The sequence below is a fragment of the Vigna angularis genome, chromosome 2 (assembly GCF_016808095.1).
Source record: "Vigna angularis cultivar LongXiaoDou No.4 chromosome 2, ASM1680809v1, whole genome shotgun sequence".
Classification (NCBI taxonomy): Eukaryota; Viridiplantae; Streptophyta; class Magnoliopsida; order Fabales; family Fabaceae; genus Vigna; species Vigna angularis.
Window position 1 is genome coordinate 12,828,170 of NC_068971.1, and position 19,097 is coordinate 12,847,266.

The 19,097-nt window shown below is 31.6% G+C and overlaps 1 protein-coding gene across 1 annotated transcript; it reads right to left on the bottom strand.

The window, feature by feature from the left end:
* Positions 1-11,700: 11,700 nt before the first annotated feature.
* Positions 11,701-13,290, bottom strand: LOC108328565 (transcription factor SCREAM2). Its single transcript, XM_017562442.2, has 4 exons — positions 13,098-13,290; positions 12,846-12,977; positions 12,480-12,650; positions 11,701-12,007 (listed from the first exon to the last, which is right to left on the bottom strand). Exons 1-4 carry the CDS (start codon positions 13,173-13,175, stop codon positions 11,933-11,935), a joined length of 456 nt encoding a protein of 151 aa, XP_017417931.1. The 5' UTR covers positions 13,176-13,290; the 3' UTR covers positions 11,701-11,932.
* Between the last annotated feature and the right edge of the window lie 5,807 nt (positions 13,291-19,097).

The following is a 19,097-nucleotide window of genomic DNA, read 5'->3' on the forward strand; positions in this document are numbered from 1 at the left end:
CTGGACGAATGTAGACAGGCCCTGAGTTTCAATCCATTCCTGGAAGTGGAATCCCTCTTTTTCAAACAGGTCGAGATTCAAATACTTGTGAGGAACAACGGTCTTGATTCTCTTTCCTCTTAGAAACCTTTCACGAGTCTCCTTATCACTGATCCATCTAGAGGGATTAGAATTTCTTACAGCAACAGCAGCCTTTCCTCTGTCTCTTGAAGGGTGTGATGAAGAAGCCATTATGAGTATGGATTCCAGACAATCTTTCCCAGTACTAGGGTTTCGAGTTTTTTACTGACAGAACACACTTAATGTATACTAGATTTTCAAACACAACACATATAAGGGTGCATAATGAAATTTCACAAAATCAGGCCCATTTAAATTTTCAAAACTGGAAAATCCCATAACAAAGAATTTTAACCGATTTTATTACTATAAGAATCGACTTTGTGTTTGATAGATTATCACTTAAAATAGAGAAACACACACAGATCATAATCGATTCCATTATTAACCTAACCGATTAAAAGTCGTGCAAACAATTTTTCATATAGATAGATCAACCAGATAGACACTCACCAAACATGCACATAACAATCATTTACATAGATATTTATGATGCATGAGTGCATGAAAATAACTGTTTCAGTTACCACATTAATATACTCAAGAACTTGTGATTTATTCCACTGCAGTTCATCCTTGAGCATTGTACTGTTTCAGTCAATAACTTACTTTCCTACAAAACAGTTAAATGGTTTTGAAGCAGGTACCTAGACAAACTTGGGTCCTTTGTAGTTAGTTGCAGGAGGTTGTTCCTTATGAATCCACTTATATTTCCCTTTAGGAACTCCAACCTTTCTGTAATAGCAATTTCTAACATTATGACCAATAGTATTGCAATAAAAACAAGCATTTGTAATAGGTTTACTCAGATCAATAAATTTCTTATGATTAATCCTATTATTCTTTGCTTTATAACCAATGCCTTGCATGTTTATTGCTCTCCCTGACGATATCAACACAACATCTTGATTATCTTTTCCTTGAGTGAATTTAGCTAGAGTGCATGTTAAGTAATTGATTTTCTCTAAATGAGCAGGGCAGTTTTCACAAATCTTCTCTACAATCTTAACTTCAGGTTTGACAGTTTTTGCAGATTGTAAAGCAGCTTTTAATTCTTGATTAAGCTTCTCATTATCTTTTACAAGGTTATTAATGTGACATTCATAATCTTTTCTTTCTAAGCTTAATCGATTTACCTTGTACTGAAGTTTCATAGCTTCTGCATGTATCTCTTGAAAGGCATCCCCTAGCAAGTCATACTTCAGTTCAATTGGTTTACTTTCAAAATCATTGTCCCTGTCATTAGAATGTGCAGAGCCTGCCATGAAACACAGATTGGACTCCTCCTCAACACTGCAATCATCATGACTGGATGAATCATCATCACTGTTCTCCCAGGCTATATAAGGTTTTCTCTACTTGCTCTTCTTGTCCTTTGGATACTTGGTGTCAGCCTTTTGCCTGTTTTTCACTTCTGGACAATCCGGCTTTATATGATCATCCTTGCTGCATTCATAGCAGATGACAATGTTGTTCTTTGAACTCTTCTTTCCTCCTCTTGAATAACCTGCATTATCAATTTCAGTATTTCTATTCTTCACGAATTTATCAAACTTTCTTACCATCATGTTCATGATTTCCTTTTTTGGCATTTATGCATTGACTTAGCCTTAGATTCAGCTTTCTTGGAGGATCTTTTGCTTGTAGCTTTTAGAGCAATCGATTTCTTTTGCCCAATTTCTTCTTCCTCTCTCAATCTACCAAGCTCTAGCTCATGTTCCCTGAGCTTGCTAAACAAGGTTGTCATATTCATGTTAGTCAAATCTTTAGATTTTAATATAGTAGTTACCTTTGGCTGCCAGCTTCTGTTCTGGCTCTTCAAGATTTTGATGTTGATTTCTTCCTTGTCAAACACCTTGCCTAGAGCCATCAAATGGTTTACGATGTGTGTGAATCTTTTATGCACATCATAGATAATCTTTCCAGCCTTCATCCTGAACATCTCGTACTCTTGCACTAGAGAATTCTTTCTGGCGTGTTTTACCTTATCAGTTCCTTCGTGTGTTACTTCAAGAACTTTCCACATTTCTTTTGGTGTCTTGCATTGGGAAATCTTGAAAAAGTCATTCATTGTTAGAGCAGAGGCAATTACATTACGAGCTTTAACGTCATATTATGCTCTCCGGTTCTCATTTTTAGTCCACTCAGAAAAAAAATTTAAAACAGTTTTTCCATTAACAATATGAGTGGGTTTAAATGGACCATTGAGTGTAGCATCCCATGCACCTTTATCCCCGGTTTCAAGAAAAATTTCCAGAAAGCATAATTTTCACCAACAAATAGAGGTGGTCTATGTGTTGATGCACCTTCCCCAAAAGTCTGAGAAACAAAAGTCATTTTCAGGATCGAATCGATTAGACAAAAATATTAATCGATTTGTTTTTCAAATATCTTTTGAAAACCAGCTCTGGTGCCAATTGTTAAAAAAGAAGTGTTTTGTTTCTCATACCAAGAGGGGGGTGAATTGGTGATGTGTAAAAATGATTTCTTATAAAATATTTTTCGCAAAGTAGCAAGTCTTTAAACTTTTCTTGAATCGTAAGTAAATTTGTATGCAATGAAATAGTAAGTGTATTTGAATGCAATGACAGTATAATCGACTTGATGCAAAGATAAGGGATAAGAAAATTCAAACACTACAGTTTATACTAGTTCGGCCAAGCCTACATCCAGTGTCCTTCTACTCAACCCGAGATAAAAGTCAATGCACTATATAGATATGAGTTTTTACACCAAGCGCTTTACAGTGACCTCACGTCAAAATGTAAATCACCTCTCTAACTCATTAATCTAAGTATAGGCAGTACACAAAACAAACAAGCAGCAAGAACAATCATCTTCTATTGCCAACCCCTTTGAGATACCCCTCAAAGTTAAGAACCACGTTATTCTTCCTATATACACCACAGGGAAACCAAAACCTCTCAGCGTTTGCCAAAGCTTTTCTGATCACGCAGTAAGCCCCTTCCTGTGCAAAACGATTAGTCTTTTCGTATCAAACAATCTTGTTTCACAAGAAATCCTCAAGACTTTATAACTACGATAATTCTTGATTCTGGGAGTTTTTCTCTCTTCTGTATGATTTCAAAGCACACATTGAAAAGATATGAAAGTGTAAAGATCAATTCTTCTTACAGAAATCAAGTCATGCGTCAATATATAGTATAGGACAAATCAGACGCTTTTTAATCGATTACACTATTAATCTAGTCGAATATAATTCACAGTTATAACAGATTAACAGTAGTCAAATGCATTAATTGAAAGGGCAATTAATGTAATCGATTTGCAATAAATGTTTGGTCAACATATTTAAAAATATGACCGTTGTGACAGTTATGTCAAACATTAAAACAATTTTCAAATCATTAACAAACTTAGTCGAATACATGATGCATGCAATCGATTAAGTAGAAACACTTAGCACATATTTGAAAACTTTTCTTCTCAAAATACATCACAGCACACTTGAAAATTTTTTGTGCAAACATACAAGTTTTAATTGATTTAACCAATAATGTAATCAACATGAAACTTGTTGTTTTGCCACACTTTAAAGTTCAAACAACTGAAGCTAGGTACTTGTGGTTTTCATTTCCAAAAAGTCATATTATGCATACACAGATAAAATCAGATATCAAACACAGTGGTATGCAATAATCAACACATTATGTTCACAAATATGCTTCTACAAATACAACACAGTAAGCATAAGCATATAACATTTATAACACAGTACATACACATGTGTTTTTATTAACTGTGTTGTCATCATCAAAAACACATATATCACAGAGATTGTGGGTTCAGCTAAGCCTGTGTTCTTCCTATCAACAATCTCAACATTAAATAATTTCTTTTTATTTACAAAAATACCACCACACATTTTTTAAGTTTGTTTTTTTTATGAACAAACTTAAATTCGAAGTCTTAAAAAGTTGTTTTTCTAGGAGTTTCTGATTTCGAGCTTATAGTCATTCATGGATTCAGTAAAATCATTTCATTTTCTTTTTTTTCGTCTTCCTCGCTTAGTCCAAATCACCATTGTTTCTTTTTAAAAGAAAAAATTATAAGTATCGATTAAACCGACACTAACTTTAATGATATATATATATATATATATATATATATATATATATATATATATATATATATATATATATATATATATATATATATATATATATATATATATATATATATATATATATATATATATATATATATATATATATATATATATATATATATATATATATATATATATATATATATATATATATATATATATATATATATATATATATATATTGTTGTGTAGGTTTAATATACACACATATCAATAGATCTCCACAGTGGTTAGATATTGTCCGCTTTGGGCTAAATCCTCACGGATTTGCTTTTAGTATATAAACTCATGTTTATTTCTTATTTTATCCGATGTGGGACTTTGTTTGTACCAGATGTTGTGTAGGTTCAATATACACACATATTCATAGATCTCCACACTGGTAAGATATTGTCCGCTTTGGGCTAAGCCCTCACGGATTTGTTTTTGGTACCACTTCAAAAGGCCTTTTACCAAGGGACGTATCTTATGTGTATATAAACTCATGTCTATTTCTTATTTTATCCGATGTGGGACTGTACCACTAGTGCATAAAGGGCAAACGACATCGGTTCTTTTGGGCAATAGACAGCGGTTTCTGAACCGAGGCATATCTAGGCGAGATAAAAAGTGATAGCCTATTTGCCTCGGTTCTAGGACCGGGGCATAAAAATACAGAATTTTGACTCGGTTGAAAGTTAACCGAAGCCTTAGGTTCTTTTTTTTTTTATTCCAACGGTCTCATTCACGTGCACCAGCATCCACTCTACTCTTCTCATACTCTAGTGCTGCACATTTCCTTTGTCATTTTTCATGTGCCCTTGCTGCTGCTGCTGTCCATCACGTACACACATTTCTGTTGGACATTCTACTCATTTCTTTTTGGACACCATCCTTTGCTGGCCGGAGCTGGAGCTGGAGCGTGAAGTGTAGTGTGCTTGACTTCCACCATGCCGCCACACTCCTTCTTCTTCTCCACCGGACACTCTTCTTCTCCAAAGTTGGCGGCTGCTCTCCCTTCTTCAATCACCATTCAAAAACATCATCAACCAGACGCTCCATCTTCTTTCAGCCACTCCATCTTCTTTTGTAATTGATCAGGAGCAATCCAGAACAGAGAACAGATAACTGATTTCAAAATTAACATACCCAATTGAACATCAGAAAGAGCAATTTTAACATACCCAATTCAACAATTTTAACATACCCAATTCAATTCAAGATCATAAGGAGCAATCCAGAACATATAACTGATTTGAACATACCCAATTCAAAATTAACATACCCCCAATTGAACAGATAACTGATTTTAACATACCCAATTCAAGAGCATCCACTCTCCGAGCTCTCTTCGCACTCGTGTAAGTCGCACACCTTCTCTGCATCTTCTCGGCATACCCAATTCAAGCATCTTCTCTGCACTCTCTCATTCTGATCATCGCCATCCGGAACCTTCACATGTGCCACCTCTATAAACCCCTCTCTGCTTCCACACTTGGACAAATTGCTCTTCCGCATGCAACCACCCGACCCGTCTCGAAGAAACCACTCCCTCTCAGACCTCGGTTCGAACCCCGGCAAACAGTCGCACCGCCTGAAGGTTGATGCCTCCCCTTCTCGCAGAAACGCCACCGCTACAGGACGTCCTCGCCGCGACCTCGCCACGACCTCGCCGCCACCTCGTCGCGCTTGCCGCCAACATTGAGTCTGTCGTGGTGAAGAAAGAAAGAAGAAAGAAGATGGAATTTAAACCCTTTCAGAAACCCCACCGCTGCAGAAACGCCATCGATCCAGGATCCCCTCGCCGCGACCTCGCCGCCACCACGTCGCCACCTCGCCGCGGCCTCACTACGGTCTCGCTACGACCACGCCGCGACCTCGCTGCGATCTCGCCGCCACCTTGTTGCGACCTCGCCGCCACCTTGCCATGCCTCGCCGCACTCGCCGTACTCGCCGCACTCGTCGTACTCGCCGCACTCGCCGCACTCGTCTGCCGCGGTGAAGAAGCTTGATGCTGCTTCTGGGTTTCGTAGAGGATGCGGTTTCGTAAAGGAGAGAAAAGAATTACCCAAGTCGAAATTAGGTTACCCTTTTGATTTCGGAATATGCCTCAGTTGGTGATAGGACCGAGGTAGTTGGACAATTTCAAAAAATTACAGGAATATGCCTCGGTTTTGCTTTTAACCGAGTTAATTTTATTTTTATGCTTCGATTGTTTTGTAACCGAGGCGTATAAATTCGTCAAAATTTCAAAAATGTCACCGCCTCTACATATGCCTCGGTTTTCCTAAAACCGAGACGTATAACCCGTTTTCATATCTCTTATTTGTATTAGTGTACCCAATATATATATATATATATATATATATATATATATATATATATATATATATATATATATATATATATATATATATATATATATATATATATATATATATCATTGGTCTATCATTTTAATATAGAAATTATGTTAGCATGGGTCAGGTCGATGTTAATAGAGTTAGTCTCGTAAACCGACACAAAACATCATAATTTTCTGGCATGATCATTGTTTTCGTTTATTTATTTTTTTATTTTATTGGTATTATTATTATTATTATTTTCTAGAGAGTTAAAGTTTTTAATTAATAAATTAGGAAATAAAAATATTTGGTTCTTATTTGTGAATTGTGCAGATAAGTGGAAATCATTAACGATTGAAGAATATCTCAACAAAATCGGTTATCAACATATTGGGTTACTTCAATAACAAAAATCAAATAAATGAGAATATGTGAAGATTGAAGAATATTTCAAAAAAATCTATTGTCAACAAATATTTTATTTACAAAAATCAAGTACAAATATGAGACTTAGTCCAATTAAAGCAAACTCGTGTATATCCAATAAAATAAGAGGGTTGACAGAGTTAGAAAATACACTTTTGAAGCATAGGAAACTAACTTTAAGAGAAATACGGTATAAAGTCTCATTTTGGAGGCATTGTTCATTATTTGTTTTTTGTGTTTAGACGGTATAGCAGTAACTAACTCCCTTATTCGCAGCATTGGACGTAATGAATATTCAATCTTCCACTCTTGTATTTTATTCTTGTTTTTAACTGCATGATTATTATATCTACACATTTGGTAGTACCTGCTGATTGAAAAATAGTTGGAGAAACTTGATTGGATAGGATAGATAATAGATTCCACATGCTAGACATAGATGTGAAACAATTAGTCATTCATAACATTAACATTAGTTATTTGAACTTAATGTGAACTCATAATAAAATTGTTAAGACATTAATATTTTTCTTATTAAAACTTGTACTTGTTGCTAAGAGATTAGTGCTTGTTACATGTGATATAAATACTAGAATAGGAATTAAAAATATATTTTGCATTAAATTGAATCATGAAATCTAACCAAGTCTTTACCAAATATTTCCTTAAATCAATTTAATTACTTTCTACAATTTTAGAATTATTTTATAATTAATACTTCAAAGTTTTTTAGTCTTAATTAATAAATAAACATGTTTTTTTTAACAATGCAAATATCTAAAAAAAAATATATAAGCTTATCCACTTTATGACATATTTACCAATTTTATAACACTTCCACAGTTAAAGAGTAGGTTTTTAACCCACATTGAATGCTAATCAACTATTATATGAAAGAATGTTTTTATTTTTTTTACATATCTTGTTTTAATTTAATTATTTATATAATTGTTTTTTAAAACTAAATTATTTATTTATCAATTTCTTAGGAATTCTCCAAGAGCCATTTCTTCTTTTTTTTTCCTCGTACAGATTATCAAAAACTTCATTTATGCTCGAATCCTAGTAAAGGTCATAAAGTCTTGAAAAAAGAAAAAAAAATATGTTATACTCTGTCTATAAAAAAGAGAAAAAAATAGTAAATTTATCCAAGATAATTATAAATAATAAAAATTTCAATAAAATTTCATACTTGAAAAAGGTGAACCGGAGAATTTATATAAAATTTCATCCTTAAAAAAATTCATTTTGAGATTTATTTCATCTATTCCACTGTTCCATGATTACAACGATTTTGAATCAAAATATATAATTCAATAAATGATAGATTTATTCATTCTATTAATAATCGAACTCTATGTATGATACGGAATTTCATCTGTTATAAAAAAAATAATATATATGCTTCTAACATATATCTTTCTTATTATTATATAGAAATAATAAATTCTTTTAATGTAGATTGTTTATGCAGCTGCACTTGGTGACAGATACTATTTTACATATTTTACATGTTATTTTTAATATATATTTTTATATTTATATATTTTTATTATTTATATATTTTTATTATTTATTGAAATATAATAAATTCACTAGTGCAAAAAAGACCTTTAACGTCACCCTTTAGACGTCTGACCCTCGAATATCCAACGTAAAAAATGACCGGTGGCATTTTTCGTAAATAAAACAATTATTTAGACGTCGGTTATGTAAGGGCCCGACGTCTAAATACTCATATACGTCGGCTCCCCCGAATAGACGCCAAAACTAAACGAAAAAGTTAAAAAGAAATAATTTTTTATTCCATTTAGACGTTTGATCCCGCCACTCCGACTTCTGAAGCACTTTAGACGTCTGTTAGTTGGGGGGACCGACTTCTAAACCCTAAACCCAAAAATTAAAAAATCACTTTTTGACACCATTTAGACGTCTGATCCCGCCACTCCGACTTCTAAAGCACTTTAGACGTCTGTTAGTTGGGGGGACCGACTTCTAAACTCTAAACCCAAAAATTAAAAAATCACTTTTTGACTCCATTTAGACGTCTGATCCCGCCACTCCGACTTCTAAAGCACTTTAGACGTCTGTTAGTTGGGGGGACCGACTTCTAAACCTTAAACCCAAAAATTTAAAAAGTCACTTTTTGACTCCATTTAGACGTCTGATCCCGCCACTCCGACTTCTAAAGCACTTTAGACGTCTGTTAGTTGGGGGGACCGACTTCTAAACCTTAAACCCAAAAATTTAAAAAGTCACTTTTTGACTCCATTTAGACGTCTGATCCCGCCACTCCGACTTCTGAAGCACTTTAGACGTCTGTTAGTTGGGGGGACCGACTTCTAAACTCTAAACCCAAAAATTAAAAAAACACTTTTTGACTCCATTTAGACGTCTGATCCCGCCACTCCGACTTCTAAAGCACTTTAGACGTCTGTTAGATGGGGGGACCGACTTCTAAACCTTAAACCCAAAAATTTAAAAAGTCACTTTTTGACTCCATTTAGACGTCTAATCCCGCCACTCCGACTTCTGAAGCACTTTAGACGTCTGTTAGTTGGGGGACCGACTTCTAAACTCTAAACCCAAAAATTAAAAAATCACTTTTTGACTCCATTTAGACGTCTGATCCCGCCACTCCGACTTCTAAAGCACTTTAGACGTCTGTTAGATGGGGGGACCGACTTCTAAACCTTAAACCCAAAAATTTAAAAAGTCACTTTTTGACTCCATTTAGACGTCTGATCCCGCCACTCCGACTTCTGAAGCACTTTAGACGTCTGTTAGTTGGGGGGACCGACGTCTAAATTTTGGCATTAAAACACCGTGAACGCGAGACAGCCGTTACGCGCACTCATATTTCATCATCTTCGTCGCGTTTTTTCTCTACGAGTTATGCTTTTCAGGTTCGTTTTCTCACTTTTGCACCGTTTTAAATTAATTTTACTCCGATTACATCACTCTTTGATGCATTATCTTTCATTTGAACCGATTAAAATGTGTTTTCGTTGGGTTTTGGTGCAGTTATTCTTGTTTCTTTAGGCGGCGTTCTATGGCGACGATTTCTTGCGTTTTGTACTCCTCCAATTCCCTCCACTACATTTTTAAAACCATCCAATAAAAAAATGTACAATACATTCTCTTCAACTAAAATATAAAGTTGTAAACTCGAATCACCATGAGTCAGGAGCAACCTCAGAGACGTCTAACCTGCATGGATCAGACGTCTATATAGACGTCGGACCTATATATAGATCCGACGTCTATAGAGACGTCTGACCTATATAGGTCCGACGTCTATATAGACGTCAGACCTATATAGATCCGACGTCTATAGAGACGTCTGACCTAAAGGGTCCGACGTCTCATTAACGTCACCCATATAGACGTCGGACAGAGATCAGACGTTAAAAGCCCAAAATAACAGACGTCTAAAGTCTTTTTTGCACTAGTGATTGTAACAGTTTTGTAGTGTAATTTTTTATTTATTATTTTAAAAATTAAGAAACGGTTATTGAAAAATAACTATCTCTTAAAAATTATTATTTAGCATTTTTATGATTACAGAAGAAATGAGATAATATTTAAATAATAAATAGAAAAGCAAAAAACACAGAAAGTTACTAAAAAGTCCTTCGGATACACTTGGAATATTAAAAAAATAAATATTATTATATGACAAGTGAATACATATGTCCACATATATATCAAATAATGATAGACAGGACAATGAAACATATTATAATTAACATTAAGAAGGAATAACCTAATTAAAATGCGAATAATTGTGACTTTTTCTCCACATTTGATGAATCTCGTTTGTAGTTTTTAATAAATTTTAAACCATATAAATAAATGTTTTAAAAATGCATTAAAAATGACGGTTAACACTTTTTTCCAATAAATTTCAACCAACGAGTTATTGAAAAAAAAATAGTAAATATGTAAATCTCATTTCCTAATTTAAAAATTTACCCACTATCAGTTTCACTAATTTAACTCAATTCTCTCATATTCTTCCATACAACTGTAATAAAACACGTATTTTTTTCTCTATTCTTTGTAACATTTAGTTTATACACGATAATTATTTTGTATTCAAAATTAATCTTAAATCTACTTATTTATTATAAAAGTTAAAAAATCATATATGATATATATAATTAGATAATTATATACAAAATGATTTTAGACTTTATTCTAATTACATTCATAATAATTATTGTACTGAACATAATAAATAAAAAATAAAAATATTTTTAAAATAATTTATATTCATTAAATATATTAATCAACATCCTTAATAATCAAGAAAACTGTTATAATTTACTCACATGTGTGGAAATATACTGCTAGGATTCTACTCCATAGATGCTTCACTAATTAGCACTAACTGAATTTTTGCTTTCTTAATTATTATTATTATTAAACGCATAACAATAACATGCATCTCTTCTGTGGTATAGGGCATATTTTTGTCCATTGTCTTCCCCACCCACTGAATTCCAAAATACCACTATATATATATATATATATATATATATATATATATATATATATATATATATATATATATATATATATATATATATATATATATATATATATATATATATATATATATATATATATATATATATATATATATATATATATATATATATATATATATATATATATATATATATATATATATATATATATATATAAAGTTGGACGATGCATGTCCATTCATTCATTTCCCATTATCCAAGAAGATGTTGATAAGCCATATCAATACGTAAGGGTCATTGAAGAGGTACCTCGTGAGGTTTTGGCAGAACATGAAATCACCAATTCTTTGAGTTCATGTGCAAATTTTAAAGGTTAAAGACAAAAACGGTACTTGTTTTTTTTTTTTGTTTCGTTTTTCTAATCCGTGTGCTTTCATTAATTAGTCCTCCTTCTTGATTGCTTGCAACACTGCTTGCTTTACCACTTGCGCGTCAACACTGTCGTTCTTGTGACTCTGCAAAACAAGTTCTTGTCAAAAAATGAGTATTGTTGGTTGTACCACATTATCTAATTATTTACTATATATACTCCATGCAACAACAAAAATGGTAGAATAACGAACCCATTTAAGGTTTTTTAACTTGTGGTTTTTGGAGAAAAACTATTAAATAACTATGAGGTGTATAGAAACTAGGGTAATAAATTTCTCTCTCGATGAATCAATATAACACATCATTTTACAACGTTTGTTTTTCTTTAAAACATGTGAGGATCCATTCAGGTATCTAATTTATATTACTTTGGAACCTCAGAACCATGAAAGAATTTCTCACCAAAACTTTACTACAAGTGTTGGAGTTGTTTCTAACTTCTATGAATGTATATATATTTGGATTGTTTATACGTTTAAAATTATTTGAAATGAAAATCAAATCAGGAGAATAATTAAAGAGAAAGTTTTATTATGTTTATGTATTTTTTCTTACTTCTCTTCCCACAGCTTCTAGCTGGAAACTGTCTTCACAAGAAACCCTAGCATCAAGCACATCAAGGCCAAGTTCTTCGAAGGCTTCGAGTACAGACACGAGCATACCAGGACTATTCTTCTCTAAAAGCACGTTAATGAGGAAACCCTTCTTTAGGGTTTTCACAGTTACCTGCAAAAGTACCATTTTCACAAGATTCATCAGTATTGATCAACTGTGCTAAGTCAGACGAAAAGTTTTACCACTCCCAGATTCTCTTTTCTAACATAAATCGGATTATTGAATGTTAAACAAGATCTTTATCAATTTCGACTCAAAAGAATCTATGAACAACAAATTAAATGCAGCAACAAGATTAATAAGCACCGCAGGTAGTTCATCAATTTGAGAGTTTGATGATGATTCAGTGATCCCCAGCTCTGAGTTCAGTCCCTCCACTTTTTGTTTCAACTCCTCTATGTATTTTGAGGCATCTGCAATGATTGAAGCTTTGTTCAGCTGCCAAAAGTTAACAAAGAAACTATTATTAGGTCAAATCTTTTAAAAGCTTTGATTCAAGACGAATCAGAAGCTGGAGCTTCATCTGTGATTAATTCATCAAAATATATAACAAATTACAGCAGTTGAGTTTGTGACATCGCGAAGTTGTTGCAAAGTCTGTTCCAGAGACTCTCTTCTTTTGTCCCTAGAAGCCATGCTTATCACTTTTGTGCAGTTGTTGTTTTGATTTTGATTTTGCTTTTCTCTCCTTTTGTTTGTTTTCTCTGCCCTTCCTTTCCCATCTGTCTGCTTAGACAAGTTTTCCTTTTTTATAGAATTGGCTGAGCTATTAAAAAATATGTGTAATATGTCGTTTGTTTGCATGAGTACCTAAATATTCCCCACACTAAATTATGCTTTTACTAAATTGACCTCGCCATTTTCAGATACCTGTACATATAAATAATTTGGGTGAAGCAAGACAAATTTGATAAGAAATAAATAATCATAAATGGTAACTATGTAATCATAAAGATGGTTACATTATTAGGTAAATACACAGTACTATTATAAAAATATATAATAGTCATTATTCTTAATCATTCATGTATATTATTCAAATTTATAGTTATAATTTCATAATAACCAAGCGTTTCTCTTGATAATTTAATCGTGTACATTTATGTTTCCTACCATTGTTTAAGGAATTTTGCATAATTAAGAACAGAAAAATATTTCACTTATTTAAACATATTTATTAAGATAATCTTATTTTGTCAAACTACTTCAAATACAAAATATTAATATAATTTTTTTGGAAACAAATTGAAAAACTATCATTATCTTTTTCATTAACAAAAAAAATATTGAATGAAGTAATTGGGTTGCCCCAACACTTTTATACACAAAAATAAAATAAAATACATTCATTGGTTCCCTCCCTCCAACACATTAATGCACACATAATTATTTACCATCATATTAGTGGATAGACCCTTATCTTGAATCCATTGAATAATCAACCAAGCCAATGCAAAAGAGATTATGGAGATATATGCATAAACTTGTTGTAGTTTTTACCTCTACTTATGATTTTATCATTCGAGTAGCAAAGAGAGTTTGCATATAACATGATAAGTTCACTACGAGAAAGTAATTACTTACCCAAGTTTTGCTTTATTTTCTTTAAATAAGAAATACATATATTGTCGGACACAAATTCCGATCTGAATAAAGTTGATTTAATGATAAAAATTAAAAAGGAAAATGGGAGAAATTATGAATTCAATTTTCTTACTAACATTTTAAAAATATAAAGTTATAATTTAAAGAATTTGGAATGTAGAATATGAGAAGTTTTGAATTCAACTCTTCTACTAACAAAAGATAAGTACTTGAAAAATATTCATTAATAATCCAAACACATATAAAAACACCATTATTTGATTGAAGATTAAAACATTAAATAATTTAAAAAATGAAAACCAAAATTACAATCAGTCATTTTATGAAACATAAATGATATTGTTCTAATATCAAGTCCTTGAAATGATATTATTAAGACAAATGACTCTGTCAAATATATTATTTATTTTAAAACTCGAACTTTTATCATACTTTTATTTTATACTTTATCGAATATTGAAAAAGGTAAATATATTTAAATTGTTCATTAACTCGATTTTCATATAAAGGTATTGAGTAACAACAGATATAATCAAATACAAGTTTCATCTTCCCCCGTGACATGCTATCATTTCCCTTTTTATGATTAAATTTTCTTGAATTTGTTTCTGTTGTGGATCTTGGATATAATGATCAATAATAGTAAAACTTGGAAGTGCTGATCCCAAGAAAATTGTGTGTGGTTGTCATATTTCATCACTTAGCCTTCCAGACAATGCGAAGTGATACTACTCCTCAGATTCTCTTTTATTTTTCTATCTTCCTCTCAAAGCCAGCACTCACGTGATGAAACATCAACCTTCGTGTACTTAATTTTACTGTATACAGCATCTTTTCTACATTAATTTAACTTGGCAAAGCGCGTTGCAACTTCATAAATGCACATTAACTAATGACAGGTAAAGAGCACCTTATGCATGTGATTTAACGTTCGATCTTAAGAATCATTTATACAGAAAACTGAGAAAAACATATCAGAAAAAATAGTTCAACCTATGAAAATTGATGTGAAGAGTATTTGAGTGAAAAATTACTGAGAGAAATGCTTATATTTTGTATAGAAAGAGATATGAAGGAAGCCCCGTGAGTGAAGTGCTTGAAAGAATTGACAGCTCCTTCTGATTTTGGATGGTAACAGGAATAGGAGAAGTAATTATGATGGAATAAAATGGAATCATCTTGAAGTTTTTGAACGGTTCGTATATCAATCACAAACAATAAAAAACAAAAACATTCATTCTCTTCTTTTTACTTCCTTTCACGTGTGCATGCTTCTTTCATACCTCTCGTGACTCCTCTCTCATCAAATACTCCGACGGAGCCCAGGTCCCTCTTCCATGTGCTCTTTCGCTAGGGTTCTGTCAAACTACTTTCTTTCCTGGCTTTATCTACTTTATTCAATTCTTTTATTATTTTTCATCCATACGTGTATTACTTTGGAGTGAGGTTTGTGCTCTTTATCTTAAGACACATAACTCACCTGGGATGTGTCAAGATCTCATCCCGATTCGAAAGCTTTATGTCTATAAGTAAGTCTACTTCCACCATATATAAATATAAAGAAGAAACTTAAAGAGCTACCGTAAACTCTCTTCATAACTTTGACCTTGTATAGTATGCCACGAGAGTATGTTATTACCAGTAAAGTCGACTATGACTTCTGTACACAAAGACACATACTTCTTTGTTTATGAAAGAAAATGTTGTCTTTGCATGGCAGAGTAATTATTGACATTTCCGTTAGTAATTCAAGAAAACGTCTAAAATATAATTGTCACCAATGTATATACTAATGATAATTGTTGGAAGTTACATGGAAAATCCACTCATTCACCCCAATACTATTGCGCATGTTAATTTATTTAGACCAGAACAAACTAATTTTATCTATTTTTGTACTTATGACTCTTCCATCAACTACAACTTGAACTATCAATCACTAAGTTAATAACAAATCATGATCTCAGATAAAAAAATTAAATACTTCAATTATAAGTTGTTAAGCTTAGACGATTACCTAATAGATTGGATTACAACTCCTCATACCAAACTATTTGAGCACGACGATAAGACAACCCAAACAATTATGTGATGAATTGACAATTATGTGACAAATTGAGCGATAATTCATCAAACTGAATGGTCTGAACAGTACCAAAATAAATCAACCCTAAAACGGATTATTTCAAGTTTAAAGTATGATTATTTACATTTAGGTTATAGTTAGTCTAAACTTAATCAAAAGTCCACCACAAAGTCTATAGATAAAAAATTAAGATAAGAAGATGATTATGCATTAATTATAACATTTATTACTATGTATCTAAGTTGACATGATTTTGGTATCAAACTATTTTCTGCACATATCATTTGAGTAGTTTAAACATACAAGAGATTGTACACTAAAAAGAACTTTGACTTTGAAAAACACATCAAATAAATAAATATATATATATATATATATATATATATATATTTATATATATTTATATATAAAAAACGTTATAAATCTCCTAATCCATATATAAAAATATCTAATTTTTTAGAGAGATACGATTCCAATTTGTCTTTAAAATCCTTTTTATCAAGAAGTTCCTATATAGGAAACAAGTAAGTCTGTCTAAGGTTTTTCATATGTGCAAAATTATATTCAGATTACAAAATGTGCATTCTGATTTCTATTGTCAAAGAATAGATTGTTCCATCCATCTATTTCTAGTATTTATTATTCAATACTAATGCTATTTATTTTAATAGTTGATGGTAAAATAAATATTTTAATAACATTTAATAAAATAAAAATAAAAATAATATTGAATTTTTTAACTCTTTTAAATTAATTTTTTGTATCACGTTAGAAACAGTTGAATCAACTCTATTAGTATTCAATATCAAACGGATGTTTTAGTGTTGACTTTATTTATTAAAAAATTAAATAATTTTATACTTTTTAATTCTTTTAAGAAAATAATATTTTGCGTCATAGAGTGGATTAAATAACTGTAGTAACTTTGGAATTTGATCAATGCTAATATTTAGAATGTTTTTTTTATAAGTAATGAAGTCACTTGTCGCGTTGTGTAACGTGTTTAAGAAAGAGAAAATCATAATATAATAATATAATAAAATAACATTATCATTTTTTTAAAGAGGGAGAACAGGATAGAAAAGAGGAAAGACTGCATCTCCTGCGTTCATCTTTCAAGTCCGAATCTCACCCAAACACTATTTCTTCATTTTCTTTTTTAAATTTCTTTCTCCATTCTCATAGATAGCACCTTTAAATAGATGAAGTGTTAATGATAATTTTGGACTGATTAGATTTTAAAAAAGTGTTACTTCAATTTTTATCCTTTTTTAAGCAATTTATTTTCTTTTTTGTATGTAGTCTTTTTTTGGTTGCATATAGTTTTTCTATATTCTAAATGAATTTCTATCTATTTGTGATAATAAAATCATGTTCTGATTATTAGTCTAACTTCTTTTTGTATAGATAGAATAATAATACATTTTGAAGCTGTATATGGAAAAAACAATATTAAGAATCTACCTTTAAGTAAGGGGATAATCATTAGTATTTTTTATTATAACTATAACGTGTGAATAAAAACATATGACGAATGAAATTTTGAATGTGAATTAGGATTAAATTTGGGACTCTGATTGAAAAAAAAATGAAATTAGGAAAAAAACAGTTTTTTTTAGAAATTGGATTATAAAGAACATTTAAACATGGAAATTGTGACACTGTTGAAAGATTGAAAGGAAATTTTGATTTGAACTAGGGAGTAATTTGGTTATGAACACTTAAATTGGTAGTAACATGATTGAGTTTGTATGAAGTTTTGATTTCTATACAAATTGGAAACTTAGTATATCTTATGGGAATGAATTATTATGAGATATTTACGGTTGAGATTCATACGAGGATGTTTTGATATGATAAAACAACTTTGGAATGTTGTGGAAAGTTATTTAAACACAATATTTGTATAAAGAAAAGATGTTTATTTGTATAACGAAAAGATGTTTAGAATGATCAAGAGCTTGTTTAGAACCAAGCTTCTTGGTTGTTCTATCCATATCTAGGTGTCAAAACATTTTTCAATATTAGATATACCAATAAAATAGCATAGATATGTCATCATACAAGTGAATAAAACAGATAGAACATAAAGAATATGAAAGATATTCTATTGCATAAAAAGAACAACAAAGAGTTTATGTACATTACATTCATCTCCAATGAAATGGAGTTTAACTACTCTTATACATCTAAAACACAAGAATTAATGGATTGGAATGATGAAGGAAAATGGAGTTCTTGAGCCCTAGAAATGTCTTAACCCGTGTCAGCTTTAACTGCATTCCCACATCAAAAACTCCCTTTTTCTTCAACTTTCGACACTTTAAAAGGTCAAGAAAAAGTGTTTTCTCGTTCGGCCACCAAATCCTCTCATTGGGCAAGAGATAGCTTTTCAGACACTTGGCTTCTTCCAACTTGTTGGGTCTCTTGGCTGGGCTAGCTAGTGTTGCCAAGCTCTCGCTGAACAAGTGGAGATGACTCGCTAGGCGAGTCAACTGTTGGAAACAACACTTTAATATGCTTCAATCTTCCAATTTCCTACAAAATTACCCAAAAACATATAAGTATCTATATCTATGACACCTATATATAAGTCTTACATCTTTTCATAGAATTCAACACAAAATAAAGGATAAAAAGACAAAAAAGAAGTTTTACTAAGTGTGAATAGTAGGTAATTATCACACTTATCAGGTATACAAAAAGAAAATGACATTCATGCAAAGCCATGACCAAGTCCTTAAAAAATAGTCTAAGGTTACAAGTAAAAATGCAAACTTTAGTACACAAACCTCAATGACGAAACCAATCAGACAAACCTATTTTCCATAAGATGACCATCAGTAAAGAAGAAGACTTGGTAAAAA